We start from the raw sequence: 25,137 nt of genomic DNA, 5'->3' as shown, positions 1-25,137 counted from the left end.
CAGTGGTACCTTGAGATACGACCTTAATGCGTTCCGAGACTGAGCTCGTATGTCGATTTTCTCGTAACTCCAACGAAAGTTTCCCATAGAAATGAACAAAAACAAATTAATTCGTTCCAACCCTCTGAAAAAACACCCAAAACAGGATATTGGATTGGAAAAACGTTTTGATTTGTTCTAATTCGCCATCTACAGACGCTCCCCTACTTACGAACATTCAACTTACGAACAACGGTACATACGAACATGTCTGCAAATTGCGTTTAAGTCCAAAAATGTTCGCAAGTCCAATTTTGTATTTCGCGCCTTTTTCGGAGTAGTACTTCTTTCCGCCGCTAATACCGACGCCTGGCGCTGTGAGAGCTCAGCTCACCCAGCATCTACCTTCTTCTTCGTTGCAATGCGGAAGTGCGTGAATGTATCTCCAGTGTGCAAAGAACCTTTTTCATTTGTATCATTAAATATCTCATGCATCCAATATTGAATATGGTTGGTAAAAAGCTAAAGGCTTCTATTGAGGGAGTTGCAAGGAAGAGGCAAGCCATTTCATTTGAAACGAGTGGCAATAATAACGAAGCTTGATGCGCGTGAGAGTGGTGAGCGTTTCACGGGCATTGAATCATTCGACCGTCAGTACCATTTATAAACAGAAAGATCGAGCAGCAGGACCCAAATATTGAACGTTGCACAAAGTTTGCAAATCAATTGAATGATGCTACAGTGCTACCGCATCATTTATGATGAAAAAAAGAAGAAAACTGTGCAATCGTCATTAGGTCGCTTCTTTTGGCCAGTTTCTAATACATAAATCTCTCTCTCTCTACAGTACTGTACATATTCTCTCCATTTTATTAAACGTTTTTTTTTCAGTACAAACCAATGCGTGTTACTTATACAAGCCTTAAACATACAAATGCACTTATATAAACCTTCAATATACTTATATCGGCCTTAAACATAAATTATAATACAAAATATAGCACTGAATCAACTTACAAACAAATTCAACTTATGAACAATCGCTCGGAACCAATTGCGTTCGTAAGTAGGGGAGCGTCTGTATTAACAAAGTAACACATAACTAGTGGTTTAATCTGATTAAAATGTGATTAATAGTACTAAAATTACAAGGATTTCGCGGAGGGGAGAAAGAGAGACGGACAGAGAGGGGGGGGGGGACTTTTTGCACGGCAACCCGCTCGTAACATAACACAAACAAACTTAAATGAACTTGGATTACGATGCAGACACTCAAAAATAAATTTAATCTAACCTAACACTAAACTTAATTCTATTTTTTTTTACATTTTGATACCTTTCTTCTCCCGGGTTGGCTCTATTTGCCCCGCCTCCACAATGACTTTCAGTCAATATCTAGGGTTGTTTGAGTTTGTAGTTCATGGAGCTTGCCAGTGAGTTGGAGCCCATGATAGTTGATGCAATAACTCCAAAATGCTATCAATTGCCCAATTAATATCTGATAGTATTTCTGTTTTAAGCTATATTTACTCCCATATAAGCCGCTTTTGTCTGACAAAAAATGGTGACTGAATTGAGGATATGGCTTATCTCATCTAATTTTCTGAACCGGGCCAGAGGCGGGGGACACCTTGAATCGGTGGCCAGCCGATCGCAGGGCACAAAGAGACAGACAACCATACACACTGACACCCATTCCTAGGGGCAATTTAGAGTGTCCTATCAGCCTACATGTTTTTGGAATGAGGGAGGAAACCGGAGTACCTGGAGGAAACCCACGCAGGCCTGGGCAGTACATAGGTGAGTCTTTCAGCATGACAATGATCCCAAACACACAGCCAGGGCAACAAAGGAGTGGCCTAGCCAGTCTCCAGATCTCAACCCCATAGAAAATCTGTGGAGGGAGTTGAAAATCCGTGTTGCCCAACGGCAGCCCCAAAACATCACTGCTCTAGAGGAGATCTGCATGGAGAAATGGGCCAAAATACCAGCAATAGTGTGTGAAAAGCTTGTGAAGAGTTACAGAAAACGTTTGGCCTCCGTTATTACCAACAAAGGGTACATTAAGTATTGAGATGAACTTTTGGTATTGACCAAAATACTTATTTTCCACCACGATTTGCAAATAAATTCTTTAAAAATCAAAATGCGATTTTCTGGGGGGGTTTCCACATTCTGTCTCTCATGGTTGAGGTTTATACCCATGTTGCCAATTACAGGCCTCTCTAATCTTTTCAAGAAGGGGAACTTGCACAATTGGTGGTTGACTAAATACTTTGTTTTGTATTTGCCCCACTGTAAATGCGCATAAAAAGTTGACAACGTCATACCACACTAACGTCATGACGCAAGACAATGCGGCCAATACGGTCATTTATTTCAAAATAGAGAAAAGATAAAGAGATAAAACGCGAAACAAAAGTTATTTTGACGTCTATGAATGAAATTCAAGAAAAAGACTCACTTGTGCCCATCACTGCTCGCTCGGGGCATTGCCATCTTACCTAGGGCGGGGTACCGCCATCTTACCTAGTTAAACGTGCTCTGTCTGGCCAGACGAGAGTAACCCTGATTTAAAAATAAAACGAAATTCCACTTTGATTTATTTTCGTTTTATTTGTTGTGCGAAAGTGACAACTATTGCAGTAACATGAACCATTGAAAGAATTGAGATATTTTGACATTAGAAGCAATATGGATGCCACAACGTCTTAAACCTCTGGTAAGAAAATTGTAATTTTTGTCATTAGAAAGCATCAGGTTTTTCTCATCAAGATAGACATTGCTTTTTTAAAATTAAATTACCGTAATTACTCGAATATAACACGCATATTTTTGCTATATAATTAATTCCAATAGTTGGGGGTGCGTGTTATAATCAATAACTAAAATAAATTACAAATTTTCGATCGAAAAAAGCATTGTCAAACTCACTTTGACGCACAGACATTGTGCAATTTCCAACTTTGAATTCAAAATACACGCATATTAAAGATCGTCAAGCCTCACAAACATCACAATCCTGCATTAATAAGCTGGAAAGTAGAATACTACATTGTAGTGTAGTACGTACTTGTATTTAGAAATATGTCCAGCGGGGGGCAGTACATTCCCTTGTTACATGTGATAGTCTTTTCCATTGTGCATATCTTCAAATCATTTATTTATTCAATTTGTATGTTCCTTTTCTTGTTTGAGAATGACAATAGATATTTGAATTAAAACATGGTATTGTCAATTGAAATGTAGTCAATGTTCAAGGAAGTCTAAAAGGTATTGCAACATAACATGTCTACATGATATGTTTGTCCACTCTGTGTATCATCTATTGCCCTAAAATTCAAACGCATAACTCCACCAACTGCACGACACTCGACACGCTCGTACCTGAAGATTTCTCTATCCGGTTTTGAACAAAACAATCGTGAAACGAAGAAAAAAAGGTAAGATTTCTGATTTTCGTCAGCGGGAAATTTTAGGTGCGCACTATATTCGAGTACTGCGTTTTTCCAGATTTTTTTGGCCCAAAATTACCTGCGTGTTATTTTCGAGTGCACGTTATATTCGAGTAATTACGGTATTTGATATTTTGCATCTACAAAGACAGGCATATTAACTTCCTTATGATATAGACCCGAATAATGTGCTTTTGATTCATTCAGTATCTCGAGTACATATGGTAAGTGTTAAGCTTTTTCAGGGACTTGGGGGGAAAAACAAGCTAGATCGCGTTATGGCTTCTTGAAAAGTAGAACTTGGAAAAGAAAACTTGGAGCACCCATGGACCAATGATACTACTGGGAAAATGTTTTTCACACCTGGATTTGTGGACGCTCTGCCATTCTACCTTGCAGATCCTCTCCAGTTCCATCAGGCTGGATTGTGAACATTGGTAGACTGCCATTTTCAGGTCTCTACAAAAATGCTCAATTGGGTTTAGGTCAAAGCTGGCTGGCTGGCAGGGCCAGTCAAGAACAGTCACTGAGTTTTTCTGAAGCCACCCCTTTTTTTTCTTTTATTGTTATTTTAATCTTAAACAGCTTCGGGTCATTGTCCTATTGAAAGGTGAACCTTTGAGCAAGTCTAATGTCCTTTGCTCTCTGGAAGAGACTTTCTTCCAACATACTATCTTTGTATTTGGCCACATTCTTTTTTTTCCTTCAACTGCAACTATTTGTCCTGTTCATCAAGGCTCTCGTCCGACGATTGCTCAGCTTGGCTTGATGGCCAGGTCGAGGAAGATTTGTGGTCATCCGAAAATTTTTCCGTTTGTGAATCAGAGGCCACTATACTCTGAGGAACCTTGAGTGCTACAGAAATTATTTTGTAACCTTGGCCAGATCTGTGCCTTGTCACAATTCTGTCTCTGAGCTCATTGGACAGTTGCATTGAGCTCTTGATTCTCATTTTCTCTGACATGCACTGCGAGTGGTAAGGTCTTGCATAGGTGTGCGCCTTTCCTATCAAATCCAAACAGTTTAATTAAACACAGATGGACGCCAATAAAGGAGCAGAACTATCTCGAGGAAGATCAGAAGAAATGGACAGCATGTGAATTAAATCTAAAAGGTAGAGGCAAAGGGTTTGAATACTTGGCCAGAAGATATTTTAGTTGTTTATTTTTAATAAATTTGCCGGAAATTTTACATTTGTTTTTTTTGTCACGATGGGTGCTGAATGTACATTATGAAGAAATAATATTATTTTTTTAAATCTTGGCAACTAGCTACAGTGCCATACAGAGTGTGAGAAGAGGTTTGAATAATTTGCATACCCACTGTTACAGTTTACAATACAAAACCCCCAAAGAATTGTCATGTGGTCGTTAAATTGACTTCAGGGGTGCCCAACTCTGGTCGAGGGTCCCTATCCAGCCTGTTTTCCATGTCTCCCTCCATCAACAGACCTGAATCAAATAATCAGAATCATTCACAAGCTTCTGGAAAGCTTGCTGATGCGTTGATCATTTGATTCATTTGTGTTGGTGGAGAGAGACATGGAAAACAGATATGATAGGGGCCCTTGAGGACAGGAGTGGGGCACACCTGACTTAGTCAATAATTTCTGGAAATATTTGCTCCGAGAATGGCCAGTAGAAATATATAAGCTATATCACGATTGGTGCAAAGAAGATACAGACGCTCCCCTACTTACGAACATTCAACTTACGAACAACGGTACATACGAACATGTCTGCAAATTGCGTTTAAGTCCAAAAATGTTCGCAAGTCCAATTTTGTATTTCGCGTCTTTTTCGGAGTAGTACTTCTTTCCGCCGCTAATACCGACGCCTGGCGCTGTGAGAGCTCAGCTCACCCAGCATCTACCTTCTTCTTCGTTGCAATGCGGAAGTGCGTGAATGTATCTCCAGTGTGCAAAGAACCTTTTTCATTTGTATCATTAAATATCTCATGCATCCAATATTGAATATGGTTGGTAAAAAGCTAAAGGCTTCTATTGAGGGAGTTGCAAGGAAGAGGCAAGCCATTTCATTTGAAACGAGTGGCAATAATAACGAAGCTTGATGCGCGCGAGAGTGGTGAGCGTTGCACATTCAGTACCATTTATAAACAGAAAGATTGAGCAGCAGGACGCAAATATTGAACGTTGCACAAAGTTTGCAAATCAATTGAATGATGCCATACAGTGCTACTGCATCATTTATGATGAAAAAAAGAAGAAAACTGTGCAATCGTCATTAGGTCGCTTCTTTTGGCCAGTTTCTAATACATAAATCTATCTCTCTCTCAACAGTACTGTACATATTCTCTCCATTTTATTAAATGTTTTTTTTTTCAGTACAAACCAATGCCTGTTACTTATACAAGCCTTAAACATACAAATGCACTTATATAAACCTTCAATATACGTATATAGGCCTTAAACATAAATTATAATACAAAATATAGCACTAAATCAACTTACAAACAAATTCAACTTATGAACAATCGCTCGGAACCAATTGCGTTCGTAAGTTGAGGAGTGTCTGTATAGAACAATTGCAAAATGATAAGTTTCCATACACAAAGCCATACCTTGCCATTGTAAAGAATGACAGGACAGACGAACCTCCCTCTGCATCGGGCCAGTTTGCTCCGGTTAACCAGATCCTGAAGTTTACTGATCTGCAGTGTGCTCTCAAACCTGTAAAGACAATCAAACCTTTACAGGGCATTGAATTATACTTTTTTTTTTCTTCAGTACTTCTTCTTCAGTCCTAGTAGCAAGCAGAAGACAGGGGAGTGCCTTCTGCTTGCGAGTTTCAGCGTGGATTTTCACATTTTCATGAACTTTAAAAAATATATATATATTTTTTTCTTCAGTACTGAGTTCTGGCTTCCGCCATTTTCCTAGTAGCAACCGGAAGACAGAGGAGTGGCTTCCGCTTGCAAGTTTCAGCGTGGATTTTCACATTTTTATGAACGTTAAAAAAAAAAATTCCCAGAAAAAAATCTGCGAAGTAGTGAAGCCACGAAAGTTGAAGCTGTGATATTCGAGGGATTACAGTATTCTGTAAATAAAAGCTCGAGTTCTGCACTTAGGACAGGGGTCCTCTGCCACGGTACACGGTCGATTGGTCGCTGGTCTTTTGGTCGACGATCTTTTGGTCGCCGGTCTTTTGGTCGCCCGGAAGGTAAGTGATAATTACCTTTTAAATCGTTGCTCAAATTCCCTAAATACAAACTGTGAATTACTATTTAGTCATACTTAATGCCCTATTAATTATTAGGCTAAAGAAAAGCTCCAAATTTCCCGGACTTTTATTGTTTTTTGTTGGAGAACTTGCTAAGACCCTGACGGACGTACCTTCCTAAGGGGACAACTCATGAACATACAAACTCATACACTCACACATTGGCTCAGTGAAACTGCTCATGGCCATTGTTGGCTTTTATTGATGCATAGACCGTGTTTTTTACCTTGTTTTGTCGCCGATCTTTTGGTCGTCGGTCTTTTGGTCGCCCGTTGTCGCGGTCGGGGCGACCAAAAGACGGCGACCAAAAGACCGGCGACCAAAAGACCGGCGACCAAAAGACGGCGACCAAAAGACCGGCGACCAAAAGACCGGCGACCAATCGACCGCACACACTCTGCCACACCTGAATAAAATGATCAACTCATCAGCAAGCTGTCCAGAAGCTTGATACCCATTCCGATTATTTGATTCAGGTGTGTTGGTGGAGGGAGATATGGAAAACAGACCGGATAGCGGCTCTCGAGGACTGGAGTTGGCCACCCCTGACCTAGGAGGATCTAATCTAGACTAATTTCTTATCTTGTACTTGCACCACTTTGCTCACTTTGTGTGCCTGACTACTTATTTACGTGACCACCTATTATGTTGACTACTACTAGTTCGCTAAGGGAGTTATGCCCAGGTGTACTTAGAATTTTATAGAAAGATACTATTTTTCTAGTTGGGGTGAAACGCTTAATTCTTCCTGGGGGAAGTGCAACAGAAAATAATTGCGAAGCACTGATGTAGAGTAATAATGCGCTGATAAATTGCATCCGGGAAAATTACAGACCTCATTTTCATTTGCCCGGCAATTACTTGACTCACATATCCCGACAGGCTTAGTTGACGCCGTGACAAGGTACGAACTTGACTTCTTACCGATGTATAACTTAACCATTTGGAATGGTCACACTCAATCTTTTGGTGAAAAGGCTTTATTTGGTGACTGTGACTGGCACGGTTGTCAAACTTAATTATTTGGTGGTCATTCTAATTTTAATACCTGTGGAAATGGATTTATAACTTTCTTGGGCGGAACAATGTCAGGTAACATGAAAACATTCAAAACACCTCTTCTGTGAGATAAACCTAACAAATCATTCACTTTGTTGTGCAATATTCACGTAATGAACAGGGTGGGTCACAGTAACTTTTGCACTCAGAGGAACACTTCGCATATAAGGCACATGTGAACTAACTAGATTGCGTTGTTTTTCATTAAAATTACAGAAATACCTTGACATACGAGTGCCCCAACATTCGAGAAATTTGACATACGAATGAAATTCCGAGCAAATATTTACCTTGAGATACGAGACAATTTTTGAGATACGAGCATACGAGACAGCCAGGTGGCCGAGAGGCTGCTTATGATAACAGCGCACTGTCTTTCTCGCTGCATCTCCCTCGTGTAACGATATCTACGATCACTGGGCAGAGCGTTGCGTTTGGATGTTTTTATTTGCATTACTCAGTGCAGAATTAAGGGAAACGCAATGGATCCAGAGCAAGCAGGTGCAATGAAGGGTAGCGTGAAGAAAAGGCGTATGATAACAATCGATATTAAGCACGAAATAATCAAAAAACATGAGTTGTGTATGCATGACGTAGCTGGCTCGCCAAAACAAGAGGGGCACCTGGACAAGTTGGCAAGTGGTCGTGCGTTATCCTATTGCGAGAAATTTTTGTGTGCGTCATTAACATAATATTTTGAAGGGGAGACAAAAGCAAGCAACCCTAGATAGGTTCCTTTTAAAAACTCCGGCTAAAAGTGAAGGTGGAAGCGAGGTAAAAAGAGCCAAGCCAGAAAAATAAAAGTAAAAAAAAATAAACAAAATTAGAATTAAGTTTAGTGTAAGGTAAGATTAAAACGTATTTTTCTGTCTGTATCGTAATCTAAGTTCATTTAAGTTAAATTTAAGTTTATATTGTTATGAGCTTTATATTGTTACGTCTTTCTCTCTGCCCCTCTCCCTCTCCCTCCTCTCCCTCCGTGTTTTTCAGTAATCCCTCGATTATTCAACTTCACTCATTGCAAATTCACCACTTCGCGATTTTTCCCCGGTATCATTTTTTTTTTAAGTTAGCAACTAGAAGACAGATAAAAATTGCAGCAAAAATGCTGGCAAAAAATGGCGGAAGGATACCGCTCTGCAATGATTGGTTCTCAACCATACCACGGAAGAAGAAAGCAAAAGTATCAATGCCTCGCGGACACGCGGGCCAGTCTTTCCTGTTCCCTGCGTGTAGCGTTTAGCATCATGTACGGAGAGTGAATTCCAGCTTTCTTTGTTTGGATTTTACAATTATACACCACAACGAAAAATGGCTCCCAAGCGCCCAGGACCACCCAAGGCTTCATTTGATGCAAAGAAAAAAGGGTTGCTGAAAAAGTTAAGTTGCTCGACATGCTCAGAGTGGGGAAAAAGTATGTCGAAAAGAAAAAAGAAGAGGCTAACATTCGAAAGACGGCCACACTTTCATTTACAAGCGAAACCAAGCGCGTGGTAACCACGAGGAATAAAACCCTCATCAAAATGGAGAATGCCCTCTCAGTCTGCGTCTCGGAATGTAGGGCGAAAAACATTCCTCTGGATACCAACATCATCCGAACCTAGGCCAAGAACTTGTATGTCTTATCTTCCGACGGGGACCCTGAATGCGAGCCTCAGCCAAGCACCAGTGCCGCGAGTGAGCCTCGTGAATTTTCAGCAAGCAAGGGTTGGTTCGAAAAATTCAAAAAGAGGCATTGCTGCCCGTGTACTGGATGAGCAACAGAAAAGCTTGGATGACGAAAGCTCTCCATAATGGGTGGTTTTATAACTGCTTAATTCCGAATGCGAAACTGTATACCTCGCCGAAAGGGGGCTACATTATACAACCGTTTTTTTTTAATTATACAATCATTAACCTGTTTTTTTTAATTACAAACATTAAACTGATATTTTTGGACTATTTCGAGTGGAGAAGGATTATATTCACTGTGAGTATAGCATTATAAGTATTTACATTTTTTTAATTTATAGATTATAATTAGATATTAATACATTACAGTGTTGTGGTATGTTTCTAGTTGTAATATTCAATAAATATATACTTTTTGATGATTAGACTTGTGTACTTGGTGCAAAAAAACATGTAAAGCATGTATGGTGGTAGTTATAATAGGGGTGACCCTACTTCGCGATTTTTCGATTATCCCGGCCATGTCTGGTCTACATTAACCACGATAATCGAGGAATTACTGTACTGCATAATGCCTCATTTTAGTATTGAACATCATAACCACTAGTTATTTGTTACTCTGTTAGTATATGGTTTAGCTGCCCCTAACACTATTCTTCTGGTAAGAATTAAACCACGCATCAACTGATGTATGACGGATTTCCTCCAAGCATCAACAACTTGAAAAACTGAAACGATACACATATTACAGCATGACATTGTTATTTACAACAAAGGAATATCTTAGACAACAACTACAATTGCGCCTTGTGACTGGACAATTAGGAGGTGCCAAGGTCTTAAGAAAGTGTTGCACGCATCTTCTTTCAGTGCACTGCAAGTTTCAACTGAGAGCACGTCCTTCCCAACAGCTCTCTGTGTTGGTCACATGACCACTCTTTCATGTCCTGACGTCATTTCTAAACTCAAAATTGCACTTCACGGTTTATATTATGAGAAATAGAATGAAAAGGAACAAAAAACACATAAAACATTGTATGAACACAATACACAAAAATATTGATGGAACACAAATTGATACACCTCCTCAGGGACAGCTACAAATGGCGAATTATAACCAATAAAAATGTTTTACCAATGTAATATCCTGTTTTTGGGTGTTTTTTTCAGAGGGTGGGAACAAGTTAATTTGTATTTAGTTCATTTCTATGGGAAACGTTGATTTGAGATACCAGTAAATCGACATACGAGCTTGGTCCAGAATGCAATAAGCTCATATCTCAAGTTATTACTGTAAATCAACACTGTTCAATGCAAAACTGTACAGTCCAAATGTTCATGCTCTTATTATTGCCCATCTAAAATACAAAAATAATACTCCAAAATTTTCGACTCATATTGTTAATTGGACAATTACAACATTACACAGTTCCAGATTAAAGTAGTACCTGTCTCGATCAAAATCCGTGCATTCATACTCCAGGAACACTATCCGCTGTGGGTAATGGCCACAAACTTCACCGTTGGCATTATGAATTATACTGTATTTGTAATCTCTTGCAAATAACTCCAGACAACATGTTTCTATTGCCTCCATCTGAAAATAAAAATAGGTTAACAACTCTTAGTACAATCCTATTTATGGGAATTGTTTAGCATCAAGAGCAAAAACGCAATATTTTGTTATTGCTTACAAAGTCAAATATTTAGTATAAAGTGTGTGTGGTAAACGAAGAATGAACATTCGCATGCTTTAGTAGTGCAGGGATGCCCAAATATTTCTCCAAGTTCTACTTTTCAAGGATCCAACCCTATGTGATCTAATGTATTTTCTCGCATAATAGCCCCCTACGCTTATAAGCGGCACCCTTCAAATTGTTGAATTTTACAAATTTCTCTCGTGTAAGACGCCCCCTGATTCACAATTTTCACCTCCATATTCATGTTTTTAATTGGGAGTACGAAGATGTTACTTTGAAGAGAAAATATTAAGAAAAGTCATGGCACGTGGTATTTCTGAGATACTGTATGAATCGAAAGGATCGTCTGCTGGATTGCACATTACGAAAAGGTGTTGCCTGTACGTAGACAAATTCAAAAAGGAAATCACGTGAGCAGTACAACCAGGAAGTGTGTTCGTAGCGGTCTACTTTTCACCAAGCCTCTGGGTGCAATAATTGCATGAGGTACACATTACGCAGGTATCAAGGCTGATATTTTAATGATCGACCGCAAGACCTTCAATCAGCCTTAACAACTATTGGGATGTGCTGACATGGTTAACACTACAAACACAAGTATCAAGGCTACTCGCGTCTGGCCAGTCTGAGCACGTTTAACTACGGCAGTGCTTCTCTATGATTTTCTGTTGCGTCTCCCCAAAAAGAAGAATTTAACGTTTTGCGCCCCGCCTAATAAAAAATATTAGTTTTATATAAAATTCTAACTAACTCTCTGAGCAAACTCTGACAGCCACTGCTATCCACCAAGTAAATGTGCAATTACACTTTATATTCTAGTCTGGCAAAAAGTATGTTTAAGTCAAAAGCCCTCAGGTATCATCTTGGCGCCACAACAAACAATTCGTGCATGTCAAGTTTAATTTGTGCGCATATAAGTAAGTACCCTTGATTCAGTCATCATTTTTTTTGCGACAAATACGGCATATATGCGAAAAAATACTGGTAGCTTTTTTACAGGGCACCGACAAAGCTCAGCAATTATGTATTGTTGATATACCGATTTAATATCTAGTGATATATGATACTTCACAGTTCACATTTCATTGATTGATTGTATTATAGATTTTTAAAAAGTTAGAAAAGTAGAAAAAAAATCAAGTTGAAGTGTAAGAGAATACCGTATTTTCACACCTATAAAACGCACCGTCTGATAGGGCGCAGTTTCAGTTGCGGGTTTATTTTCTGTTTTTTGTCAATACACAGTGTGCTTCATTGGACTAGCATGACACTAGGCTAGCTTATGTTATGCTAACCGCCAGCGTATGTTATGCTAGCTGCTAGCGTATGTTAGGCTAGCCGCTAGTGGGTTTTTTAAAGACAGCATGAGCAAAACTAAGTTTGATAGTGCTTTATTAAGGTAAAAGGTACACAAGTAAATAGAAGTTAAAGCAGTTAAACATCTACACAGTCTTTTGTATCTAATATGAAGAGTTCAGCGTTCAAAATGTTGGGTATTCCGGGAGTTTGACTTTGGCGAAAGCTCGAACAACAGTGCTGGCCGACACTTGAGCCCAGTCATCCACAATCCATTGTAACTCGCGACATGCATCACTCCCAAGCCTTTGATTGTCCTCACTGTTTTATCGGCATCGACAATTCATTCCAAATCGTCACGTAACTCGTGCGATGCTACCTGCCCGATCTTACTAGTATGTTGGCCATCCGGCATTCATCACTTCCAAACCGTTAGCCTAGTTGTTAAATTGTGTTCTATCCATGGCTTCAGTCCATCTTCCAAGCGTTCACACCCGCATTCTGTTGTCATTCACGTCAGGCCTTTCCTCTGTATAGCTCTAATGTGCTGTTTCTTTGAGTATTGAGAGTATTTTTTAGGCTTAAAAGCTGCGAGCACACGGAAGTCAAATGCCTTGTCACTCTCCTGGGATGTTTTGAATGGATCATGCTTGGAATGCGCTGGATGGCTATTTTTAGGGTGAACGTCCGCTGGGTTGATCGCAATAAGTAGCGTGCCGGCAAGAAATAAAACCAGTCACTCAAGCGGTCAAGGCCATACAAAAATTTTATTTAGTGCACAAACAAGGCGCACCGACCGATTGGGTGCATCGACCATTTTAGAGAAAATTTCAGACTTTAAGTGCGCCCTATAGGTGTGAAAATACGGTATCTTTTGGAGCATGACAAAAGTTGTATGATTGGTTTGTGGTGTGAGATTGACCAACGAGTGTACCAATGAACATCCTGCATTAATATCAAATAATCAGACCACCAATAAGAGTGGTTTTATCCCTTGAGCTGATTGGTTGCAGAAAAGCCAAATTCATCATAACATAGCTAGAGAAAGCAACAGACTGACTCAAATTGTATTTTTATAGCCGGGCGATCTACCAATAGTACCGTATTTATTCGAGTATAACATGCACACGTGTAAAACGCGCACCCACAATTTGTGACTTAAATATTGCTATAAAGTTCAGCTCACACAAGGATTGCACGGGTACTGGTAACTGGCAAATGCTGAACACATCGCAATGACTAGTCATACCTCTACTTACCAATGCCTCTAGGTTTTATATGCAAATGAGTGCCTCAAAATAAGAAAATTTAAAAAAGTTACAACCCCCCAAAAGTACATCCATTCCTTATCCGTTACTTTATTTTGAAAATATTGCCGCGGATGCATTGATTCTCGCTTTAAAGCTCACTCAACCATATACTGGTCTCTCAATGGCTTTCTCACAACAACCGGCCAATTTCTTTAACCCATTGTTTGCTTAAACTTATTTATGCTTGGGGAAGCTTTAGCCGAGTGCCTCAACCTGAACCGCAGGCTTCGGTGGGTTAAATTGTGCTGCGGGCGCAGGCGATGGGCCATGTTGTCAGTAATAACGACGTTGATGAGTTAGGTGGTCGATGTGCACCAAAATGGACTCATGACTAAATGCAATGCTCGGCAATACACGAGGAATTCAACGAATTCAGCGCAACAGCACAAATCAGAAAAAAACGGGGAGAAACGAAGTTTCCGACTTCATGGGAAAACATCCTGAACGAACTCTCAACGGAGCATTAGTAAATGCTACACTCTGCAATACATGAGGAATTCAACGAGAAGGCTGCCGAGGAGGAGGCAGCCACCAGCCCAGCAGCACATAACAGAAAGAAAGAAAAACGGAGGAGAAATGAACTTTCCAACTTCGTGGAAAACAACCACATCCTGTAAAAGTGTTCACGAGTCATGCCCACTTTGACGACGTTTGTCTTGTGCATTTTAGAAACATTATTAAAAGTCCTCAAAGGCAATCGCCTTTGTAGTTTTTTCCCCAAAATGTTCATCATACAGCACGGCAGAAGACAGTAAGAACCAGCAGTGACTTATAAAATGGGTGTAAAATTACATTTCAATAAAATCACAAAACATCAATGCTTGTTGTTGTTTGAATTCTTAATGCTGTGTTTATTAAATGTGTGTTCATGTTTGTGTGCTATGTCTACGTTGAATCCCAGTACCATTCTCTTATTCCCATGCGTAACACAGGTTTGTATATATACTTGTTGTTCCTTTTGTGACATTAATAATTTTATGATTATTTTCTCTCATTTTTGCGTGTTTTTCACATCTTTCTTACAAAATTGGGACATCTTGACCAATTTTAAAGGGTGTAGTTGGTAGATGAGTGAGGACCGTGGAACAAAATAGAGAATTTACATATAAAATACACCTCTACTTACGAAAATTTCAAGTTACGAAAAAACAATTAATTTAATAAGTAAAGGTATGACTGTACCAGTATAAACACAATTATCAAATGAAATTTAGAATTTTAAATCCTTAAGTCTAATTCATCATCAAAATATTTACTATTTTTCAAAGTCTGATTCATTATCATCAGACTTACCAAACAATTGATTCCATTCTTTTATTTAAGTGTGAGCACCAGCCAATAGAATGAGTTCTCGCGCCCCATTTGGCGGACAAAGACAGGTTGTTCATCTCCCATTATAACGGCTGCCGAGGGGACTTTTTCAGCGGCGGAGGGCAGTGTTTCACCGGGATTCGTGTATAACGAATGCTTCAGTTTTTTGGTACAAAATGTTTCGCGTTATACTCGAATAAATACGGTATGTTGTCAATCTACAAATACACGATGAGCGACGTGTTGAGCACAGCTGCTCTGGCGTTTCTCCTAACATTTGGAACGAGTGATGTCCCAATCCAATACTCAGTATCAGAACGTGATACGACTATTTGTGGCATACTGAACAATATGGGATTTAGTCACATGATCGGTTCTCTTCCCTTAGTGGAATGTTTTCTGTATGCTTTTGTAGTTTTGAGAATTACACAAATATTACATTTTCACAAAGGCTGTTCCTTCAGCGTTTTTGGGTGTGTGCCAGATGTTTCTATGGTATAATGACTTTCAATTAGAAGCATTTCACAAGTATCAAAAGCTTTTATTGAGATTTCCATGCAATAGGTCAATATTTGCAGTGTTGACCCTTCTTTTTCAAGTCCTCTGCAATTCTCCTTGGCAACTTCTGAACTAAATCCTGACTGATGGCCGTCCATTCTTGCTCATAATTAATGCTTGGAGTTTGTCAGAATTTGAGGGTTTTTGATTGTCCACCCACCTCTTGAGGATTGACCACAAGTTCTCAAGGATGCATTTTCCAGCATGATGGAACACCTTGCCATAAAGCAAGAGTCATAACAAAATGCCTTAGGGAACAAAACATTAAGATTTTGGGCCCTTGGCCAGGAAACTCTCCAGATCATTATCCCATTGAGAACTTGCGGTCAAACCTCAAGAGGCGGGTGGACACTCAAACACCCACAAATTCTGACAAATCCCAAGCATTGATTATGCAACAACGGATGGCCATCAGTCAGGATTTGCTTCAGAAGTTGATCGACAGCATGCAGAGGTCTCGAAAAAGAAGGGTCAACACTGCAAATATTGAACTATTGCATGTAATTCGTAATAAAAGCTTTTGATACTTGTGAAATGCTTCTAATTGAAAGTCATTATAACATAGGAACATCTGGCAAACACCTAAAAACCCTGACGGAACCGATTGTGTGAAAATGTAATATCTGTATCATTCTCAAAACTTTTGGGCATGACTGTAACCTAAAAATCAATAACAGGCTTTCAGTGGTCAGAGAGAGAGAAAAAAGTTGTACTTGAGTATTACTCACAGGCCAAGTCAAACTATGAAAAAGACATGGGCGGCTGAGTGGTTAGCACGTCGGCCTCACAGTGAGAGACCTGGATTCAAATCCAGGTTGGTCCACTCGTGTGGAGTTTGCCTGTTCTCCCCGGGCATGCGTGGGTTTTCTCCAGGTACCCCGGTTTCCTCCCACATTCCAAAGACATGCATTGTAGGCTGATTGGACACTCTAAATTTCCCCTATGTATGTGTGGTGTGAATGGTTGTTTGTCTCCTTGTGCCCTGCGATTGACTGGCCACCAATTCAGGGAGTCCCCTGCCTCTGGCCCGAAGTCAACTGGGATAGGCTCCAGCACCCCCACGGCCCTAGTGAGGATAAAGCGGTACAGAAAATAAGATGAGATGAGAGGGAATTGGGCCATCCCTATTTGGAACGAGCATAAAGAACAAAAACAGAGGACAACAAAAAAACGCACCCGAGGAGTGACTTCCTTTGCTCTGTACTGGGTCTTCGAAAACAAGTCTATCAAATCCACAATTTGTTCGTCCTTTCTGGCCGACAGCCCAGTGGCTTTGAAGTCGCCGGCAGCAGAGCCAGCCATCATTTTGCCTCGAGCCCCGGTGGGGGGTTCTAACCTGAAACAATCTCCTTCAAACACCACAACTCATTTTCCAATGGAACTGTAAGTGTGACCAGGGCATCCCTTCAAAGCCAGTCTCTTCCCGACTGTCCTCTTGAAGGAAATAGTGCCCGAGTGTCTTTCTGAATGCAGGGCAACGGCCAACTGTTCCTCTTTCGAAACAGAGTAAGCCAGAAGGACAACGCTGAGCCTAGTTCCACGAGATCTAAATGGGACCTCGTTTAGCTCCGCATACCTATGTTGGGAATAAAATAATTAGAAACATTCCTTCATTAATTTTAAGGACCTCAAATAATACCAAAATAGCTACCTGTTTCTAAAATAACGTGGAAAACTGGCAATCTTGCACTTCCCTAGTATTTCAGTTGGAAATACAAGCGGATTATGTTTTACAATGTCCGGCCACACTGCGGTCCTGTAATCATGAACATCCAGGATCCGTTACAGCCTGTCACATTTCATTGACGTCAAGACCTCATGTTTGATTTGAAACGATGAATATGGCTGTAATTATAAAAAAAAAAAACAATTCCAAGACGGTACCTCAGTGGAATGTTAAATCAGACAGGACTGTAAAACATGTTGCAATCCGCAATACGTAAATGTGGTAAACAGGAAGTTGGTGTGTATACGTGACACAGTAGGGCTAGATGTCTAAAGGAGGTGTCGGCGGCGTAAGTAACTGGCAGCTATTCTGCGTTAAATATAACGTCAGGTGAGTTATTTTCCCCACAAAATAAATTCAAATCTCTGAAATCTTGACTGATTAATATAGGGGTTTCTTCATAACAACCTGTATAAGCATGATTAAATACGGCTGGATTTTTAAATATTATATTTTGAATTTAATTTGTAGTAAAACTGCTCCATTTCTGACGTTAGCGGAAAACAAAACCGATTTAAAATTGGATTAAAACTGAACAAATTGTTTCAAAGCGAACGCTCTTTTGACGAAAATGTTGTCTACTAAATGACTCCGACGCAAAATGGCCGACAAATGACAACATCTATCCCTGATTTTACGGAGCGGAGTTTATATCTAGCTTTCTTATAAAATACATATGCATGATCAATTTCAAAATTGAAATTTAAGACTATCTTTTGAACGTAAATTTGGCACAGGTCACTGGTAGATTACTTTTTTGTCTAATGAATCAAAATTATGATCTACAAATTTCCTAGTTTTAAAAAGTTAAGAGTTAAGTGTTACAGATTATAGTACTGCATAGTGAACAGTTAGTGACATCTAGTGGTTTATCATTGTAGCACGTTCTCAGTTCTACCCATAATGCTACGCGCTGTTGTTTGTATTCAATTCAATAAAGACAGGATCCTAAACTGTTTAGGATCGTGTCTTTATTGAATAAAGACAGGATCCTAAACTGTTTAGGATCGTGTCTTTATTGAATGATAGGCTAAACATGGTGTCAGAAGTGGCTGGCTAAAACTAGAAGCAATTGGAAACAATGTGATTCCGGCGCCGGAGGACATGCAAATGTCCGGGGATTTGGCAAAGAACTGGGACATTTTTCGTGCTGAATTTGAGGACTTTGTGTTAGCCACAGGGCTAAACGAGAAACCTGAGGAGGTGCAAGCTGCCTCCCTGAGACAGCTAATGGGTAACGAGTGCCGCCACGTCTATATGCATAACATTGTATTGACGGAGGATCAAAGGAAAGACCCAACTGCCATCTTAAATGCGTTGGGGGAGTATTTTAAACCTGCAAGAAACGTGATTTATGAGAGATGTATGTTCGGTTGCTGCAAACAAGAGACTGATGAGCCAATAAGCAGTTTTTTAACAAGGCTAAAGGAAAGAGCTACATCGTGCGAGTACCGTGGGTTAAAGGATGAGATGATTCGTGACAGGCTCGTGCTCGTGGTTGCAAGGACACTTGAAGGCGCTTGCTGCGTGAGGGAGACCTCATGTTGCCAGCGGCAGTCGAAATATGTCAGCTTGCTGAGCTGACTGAGAAATGCATGAAAACCATGGAGAGCCCGCAAGTACAAGTGGACCGTGTGAATGCAGCAGAGAGACAGCCTGAGAGGAATAGAATGCTGGACAAGAGGAGAGAGCAGTTGGCTTGTAAATACTGCGGAAACAGCCACAAGCGTGGCAGGGAACAATGCCCAGCCTACGGTAAGGCATGTCGGGCATGTGGCGTCGCAAATCATTTTGCCAAGATATGCCAGGCTAGTAACAGGACCAAGAAAATAAATGTGCTGGAAGCTGTAGAGCGAGAGGGCAGAGATGAAGACGGAGATGTGGATAATATGTTCATGGCCACAGAATGCATCAGCACAGTGAATTGAAAAGGTAGGAAATGGTTTGTGCACCTGTGATTGAACAAGAAAAGGCAAGCATGCCAGCTAGACACCGGTGCCACTTGTAACGTCATGAGCAGTAGGACCAAAGAGAAGTTGTCGCCGGGTACAGCCCTACACCCAAGCTCAACTAGGCTGAGACTTTACTCAGGTGAAACTATGCTATCACAAGGGAGATTCCACACAGAATGCGTCATTAAAGGAGAAAAGCATGAGCTGGTCTTTGAGGTGGTGGAAACGTAACAAGAGCCCCTCCTCTCTGGGGCCACATGTGGGCGCCTGGGCCTATTGACATTCACATTACCCGAGGAGCTGTACAAAGTAGAGGGAGGAGAAGGCATGCCCCTCACTAAAGAGCAGCTGCTATTCAATTATGCTGACGTCTTCAATGACCCTGTCGAGTCAGTCCCAGGTGAAATACACTTTGAGCTCGATCCAAATATACCCCCAGTACAGTGCGCACCTTGGAATGTTCCTGTAGCATTAAGGGAGGATCAAGGACGAACTAGACAGACACATCAGAGCAGGCAATGTCGCAACAGTGAGCGAACCTACAGCGTGGATAAGTAATATGGTAACAGTCGCAAAACCGGAAAAAATAAGACTGTGTATCGACCCTAAACCGAGCACTGCTGAGGTCTCACTATCACATGCCAACACTTGAAGATGTACTGTACAAACTACCCAAGGCTCAAATATTTACATTGGTCGATGCCCGCGACGCTTTCCTACAGTGCAGACTTGATGAGGAAAGCAGTTGCTTGACGACATTTGTATGTTAGGGACACGCTGAGCGGCGCTGCGCTGCCACGCATAGCAACAGACACTCCACTTGTGCGCCACACTGTGTTTTCAGCCCAGGCAGAGTATGCGTAGCTGGACCAAGCCCAGCACCTGAATGTCACTACCTTCCGATTCCTGCAGATAGCGCAGCATACGGAAACGGATGAGATACTCCAGGAGCTGAAGAAGATAATCCTGCACGGGTGGCCTGACTTCAAGGAGGACACACTGCGAGACTACTGGCCATTCCGAGATGAATTCAACATGCAGAATGGAGTGGTATACAGAGGGCAGTGCATTATTATCCCAAAGGCCCTTAAGGCAGAGCTGCTCAAGAGGATACACTCGAGCCATATTGGTGGCGAGGCCTGTTATAGACGGGCCAGGGATACCCTCTTCTGGCCAAGCATGAGAGCTGAAATCAAAGATTTTGTAGCTAACGGTTCCGCATGCAATGAGTACGCAAGGGTTCAGCAAAAGGAATCCATGATGTCACACGCTGATCACGCGCTGCAGAACCCAATTTGCGCGTCATGGGCAACCGGACAAGGTGATTACTGACAATGGCCCCCAATTCACCTGTGAACAATTCAGAAAGTTTGTTTCAAGCTGGGGTTTTACCCATGTCACGTCGTCGCCCCGCCATCCAAAGTCAAACGGCAAAGCCGAGGCGGCTGTAAAGATAGTCAAATCGCTCTGTAAGCGGGCGAAAGCAGATGGGACAGACGTATGGATGGCCATCCTCCACTGGCGCAACACGCCCACCTAGCGGTTAGGCAGTAGCCCCACCCAGCGCTTAATGTCGTCGCATTTGGTCGCGCCGAGGTTTATAGCTGTCTTTCCCCTGGGAAAATGTGTGTTCCAAAAGCGGAGTAATAGTTTTTAAAACAGCATTTAATGATTAAATACAAATACTGGAGCTTTTCAGACATTAATTGGGGGTGATTTTCCCGGGGGAAAAGACAGCTATAAACCTCGGCGCGACCAAATGCGACGACCATTTGCGAAAGGGCCTAAATTTCACTAAAACGGGGTAAAATACACACTTATTGATGAAATACAAATACCGGAGCTTATCAGACATGACTACCGGGCTCTAGGGGTGATTTTCCCGGGGGAAAGACGGCGATAAAAGTCGGCGCGACCAAATGCGACGATATGCGACCATTCGCAAAAGTGCCAAGAATGCACTAAAATGCGGTAAAATCAGCACTTAGTGATGAAATACAAATACTGGAGCTAAAATGACAGTCGATGGCAGCAGCTGATGTGTTAAATGAGTGCTCTTATTTCTCCCAGAGAGAATGAAGGATCATTGGACGCCTATGACAGTCAATGGCAGCAGCCGATGTGTAAAATGAGTGCTCTTATTGATATTTTGATATTAGATATTTAGATCGTTTCAACAGTATTTAGATCATTTCAACAGTATTTAGGGTCTAAATACTGTTGAAACAATCTAAATACTGTCTAACATTCAAGATGGCGCCGTCACGCGGAAGCCAGTGACAGTAGCTCTGTATGTTCTTATGTTTTTCGTGTTTTACAGCCCTTCTATCTTTTTTTAAATTACATTTTAAGATTTCTTAATACATTCCTCTTTACTTTACTTTGTACTTTATACTTTTTACTTTAATGTTTTTGCAAGTTTCTTTGTTCTGTGAGCCTGGCTTCTTTCGGCTACTTCTTTGTTGGAACCATTCAGCCATGCCTACGCTGTCACACACATGGGACTAGCTGTTACAATACGCAGCAGAAAAGAGCAACACCTTGGTGCCGCCGGAGATTCGGAGCTGGACAAAAGTGCCGGGAGAAGAGGCAACACTTCTGACATACCATTTGATCATGGTATATGGAAGATCTGTCGGCGCTTGCCAGCAACGGAGCCGAGGGGCTCTACTCTGCTACTGTTGTCTTCAGCTCCAGACTACTGAGGAACTGTGCGGATAAGCTTGGAAGAGTGACTCTGCATAGTCTCTACCTCGGTCCCAGTCTGCAGAAGTCCCCCATCTTGTGGAAGACTTCCTGTGTGTGGTTCCGGTTTTTGTCCAACATTGCAACGTCTTTTTGAGTCTGTATCCGTTTTAGCTACCACAACCAAGATGGCGCCATTCGACCCACGCATACATATAGAATGACAACACACACAAAGAAATTGCACTAGAGACTTTGGTTTATTGTTGGATTGCTGTTGTTTTGTTGTTCGATGTTAAAAAAAAAGAAAAAAAGGGAAAAATGTCATTTTGTTAGTACAAGGATTAATGTCAAGAATAAGCATAATACAAGAATAGTTAACCGTATTTTCACGACTATAAGGCGCACATAAAAGTCTAAAATTTTCTCCAAAATAGACAGGGCGCCTTATAATCCAGTGCGCTTTATATATGGACCAATACTAAAATTGTTATCACGATAAAATCAAATAAATCAGTCGATAGGACAACTACGGCAAGCAGCCCCTGACTCTACCTACTATTTCCCGTAGAATCTACAGGAAATAGTAGAGTCAGGGGCTGCTTGCCATAGTTGATCGCCTGATCACTGCTGGAATATCCAGTTCTTAATTTCACCCAGTTCTTCAATACACCCAGTGTGACGTCGCGCGAGCACACTAATTTGGTGCTCGCTGTCATTTCGGCTATATTTACAAAAGAAATTTTGGCGTCAACAGAGCATTCAAAGCTAGACTGTGAACTGTGTGTGTGTGTGTGTGTGTGTGTGTGTGTGTGTGTGTGTGTGTGTGTGTGTGTGTGTGTGTGTGTGTGTGTGTGTGTGTGTGTGTGTGTGTGTGTGTGTGTGTGTGTGTGTGTGTGTGTGTGTGTGTGTGTGTGTGTGTGTGTGTGTGTGTGTGTGTGTGTGTGTGTGTGTGTGTGTGTGTGTGTGTGTGTGTGTGTGTGTGTGTGTGTGTGTGTGTGTGTGTGTGTGTGTGTGTGTGTGTGTGTGTGTGTGTGTGTGTGTGTGTGTGTGTGTGTGTGTGTGTGTGTGTGTGTGTGTGTGTGTGTGTGTGTGTGTGTGTGTGTGTGTGTGTGTGTGTGTGTGTGTGTGTGTGTGTGTGTGTGTGTGTGTGTGTGTGTGTGTGTGTGTGTGTGTGTGTGTGTGTGTGTGTGTGTGTGTGTGTGTGTGTGTGTGTGTGTGTGTGTGTGTGTGTGTGTGTGTGTGTGTGTGTGTGTGTGTGTGTGTGTGTGTGTGTGTGTGTGTGTGTGTGTGTGTGTGTGTGTGTGTGTGTGTGTGTGTGTGTGTGTGTGTGTGTGTGTGTGTGTGTGTGTGTGTGTGTGTGTGTGTGTGTGTGTGTGTGTGTGTGTGTGTGTGTGTGTGTGTGTGTGTGTGTGTGTGTGTGTGTGTGTGTGTGTGTGTGTGTGTGTGTGTGTGTGTGTGTGTGTGTGTGTGTGTGTGTGTGTGTGTGTGTGTGTGTGTGTGTGTGTGTGTGTGTGTGTGTGTGTGTGTGTGTGTGTGTGTGTGTGTGTGTGTGTGTGTGTGTGTGTGTGTGTGTGTGTGTGTGTGTGTGTGTGTGTGTGTGTGTGTGTGTGTGTGTGTGTGTGTGTGTGTGTGTGTGTGTGTGTGTGTGTGTGTGTGTGTGTGTGTGTGTGTGTGTGTGTGTGTGTGTGTGTGTGTGTGTGTGTGTGTGTGTGTGTGTGTGTGTGTGTGTGTGTGTGTGTGTGTGTGTGTGTGTGTGTGTGTGTGTGTGTGTGTGTGTGTGTGTGTGTGTGTGTGTGTGTGTGTGTGTGTGTGTGTGTGTGTGTGTGTGTGTGTGTGTGTGTGTGTGTGTGTGTGTGTGTGTGTGTGTGTGTGTGTGTGTGTGTGTGTGTGTGTGTGTGTGTGTGTGTGTGTGTGTGTGTGTGTGTGTGTGTGTGTGTGTGTGTGTGTGTGTGTGTGTGTGTGTGTGTGTGTGTGTGTGTGTGTGTGTGTGTGTGTGTGTGTGTGTGTGTGTGTGTGTGTGTGTGTGTGTGTGTGTGTGTGTGTGTGTGTGTGTGTGTGTGTGTGTGTGTGTGTGTGTGTGTGTGTGTGTGTGTGTGTGTGTGTGTGTGTGTGTGTGTGTGTGTGTGTGTGTGTGTGTGTGTGTGTGTGTGTGTGTGTGTGTGTGTGTGTGTGTGTGTGTGTGTGTGTGTGTGTGTGTGTGTGTGTGTGTGTGTGTGTGTGTGTGTGTGTGTGTGTGTGTGTGTGTGTGTGTGTGTGTGTGTGTGTGTGTGTGTGTGTGTGTGTGTGTGTGTGTGTGTGTGTGTGTGTGTGTGTGTGTGTGTGTGTGTGTGTGTGTGTGTGTGTGTGTGTGTGTGTGTGTGTGTGTGTGTGTGTGTGTGTGTGTGTGTGTGTGTGTGTGTGTGTGTGTGTGTGTGTGTGTGTGTGTGTGTGTGTGTGTGTGTGTGTGTGTGTGTGTGTGTGTGTGTGTGTGTGTGTGTGTGTGTGTGTGTGTGTGTGTGTGTGTGTGTGTGTGTGTGTGTGTGTGTGTGTGTGTGTGTGTGTGTGTGTGTGTGTGTGTGTGTGTGTGTGTGTGTGTGTGTGTGTGTGTGTGTGTGTGTGTGTGTGTGTGTGTGTGTGTGTGTGTGTGTGTGTGTGTGTGTGTGTGTGTGTGTGTGTGTGTGTGTGTGTGTGTGTGTGTGTGTGTGTGTGTGTGTGTGTGTGTGTGTGTGTGTGTGTGTGTGTGTGTGTGTGTGTGTGTGTGTGTGTGTGTGTGTGTGTGTGTGTGTGTGTGTGTGTGTGTGTGTGTGTGTGTGTGTGTGTGTGTGTGTGTGTGTGTGTGTGTGTGTGTGTGTGTGTGTGTGTGTGTGTGTGTGTGTGTGTGTGTGTGTGTGTGTGTGTGTGTGTGTGTGTGTGTGTGTGTGTGTGTGTGTGTGTGTGTGTGTGTGTGTGTGTGTGTGTGTGTGTGTGTGTGTGTGTGTGTGTGTGTGTGTGTGTGTGTGTGTGTGTGTGTGTGTGTGTGTGTGTGTGTGTGTGTGTGTGTGTGTGTGTGTGTGTGTGTGTGTGTGTGTGTGTGTGTGTGTGTGTGTGTGTGTGTGTGTGTGTGTGTGTGTGTGTGTGTGTGTGTGTGTGTGTGTGTGTGTGTGTGTGTGTGTGTGTGTGTGTGTGTGTGTGTGTGTGTGTGTGTGTGTGTGTGTGTGTGTGTGTGTGTGTGTGT

The 25,137-nt window shown here is 41.9% G+C and overlaps 1 protein-coding gene and 1 long non-coding RNA gene across 9 annotated transcripts in view; one reads left to right on the top strand and one right to left on the bottom strand.

Annotated features, from left to right (window-relative positions):
• mtmr14 (myotubularin related protein 14) overlaps positions 1-17,608 on the bottom strand; it is a 146,477-nt gene extending 128,869 nt beyond the window's left edge. For 3 of the 8 annotated variants that reach the window (XM_077603612.1, XM_077603613.1, XM_077603617.1), the window contains exons 1-4: positions 17,230-17,539; positions 16,755-17,154; positions 10,852-11,000; positions 6,015-6,123 (exon numbers count right to left, since the gene is read on the bottom strand). In XM_077603612.1, the coding sequence (XP_077459738.1) occupies positions 6,015-6,123; positions 10,852-11,000; positions 16,755-16,883 (387 nt within the window). In that variant the 5' untranslated portion in view covers positions 16,884-17,154; positions 17,230-17,539. Of the gene's footprint in view, positions 1-6,014; positions 6,124-10,851; positions 11,001-16,306; positions 16,733-16,754; positions 17,155-17,229 lie in introns of those variants that run through there. The other 5 variants (XM_077603610.1, XM_077603611.1, XM_077603614.1 and 2 more) reach the window with 5 other exon arrangements.
• Positions 17,609-18,215: 607 nt separating this feature from the next.
• The window catches only part of LOC144075586 (uncharacterized), a 16,736-nt gene continuing 9,814 nt past the window's right edge, over positions 18,216-25,137 (top strand). Inside the window, exon 1 of the long non-coding RNA XR_013300582.1 lies at positions 18,216-20,577. This is a non-coding gene — a long non-coding RNA (uncharacterized LOC144075586). The remainder of the gene's footprint in view (positions 20,578-25,137) is intronic.

This window comes from Stigmatopora argus, chromosome 6 (assembly GCF_051989625.1).
Source record: "Stigmatopora argus isolate UIUO_Sarg chromosome 6, RoL_Sarg_1.0, whole genome shotgun sequence".
Lineage (NCBI taxonomy): Eukaryota > Metazoa > Chordata > Actinopteri > Syngnathiformes > Syngnathidae > Stigmatopora > Stigmatopora argus.
This window is presented reverse-complemented; position numbering and strand designations above follow the sequence as displayed.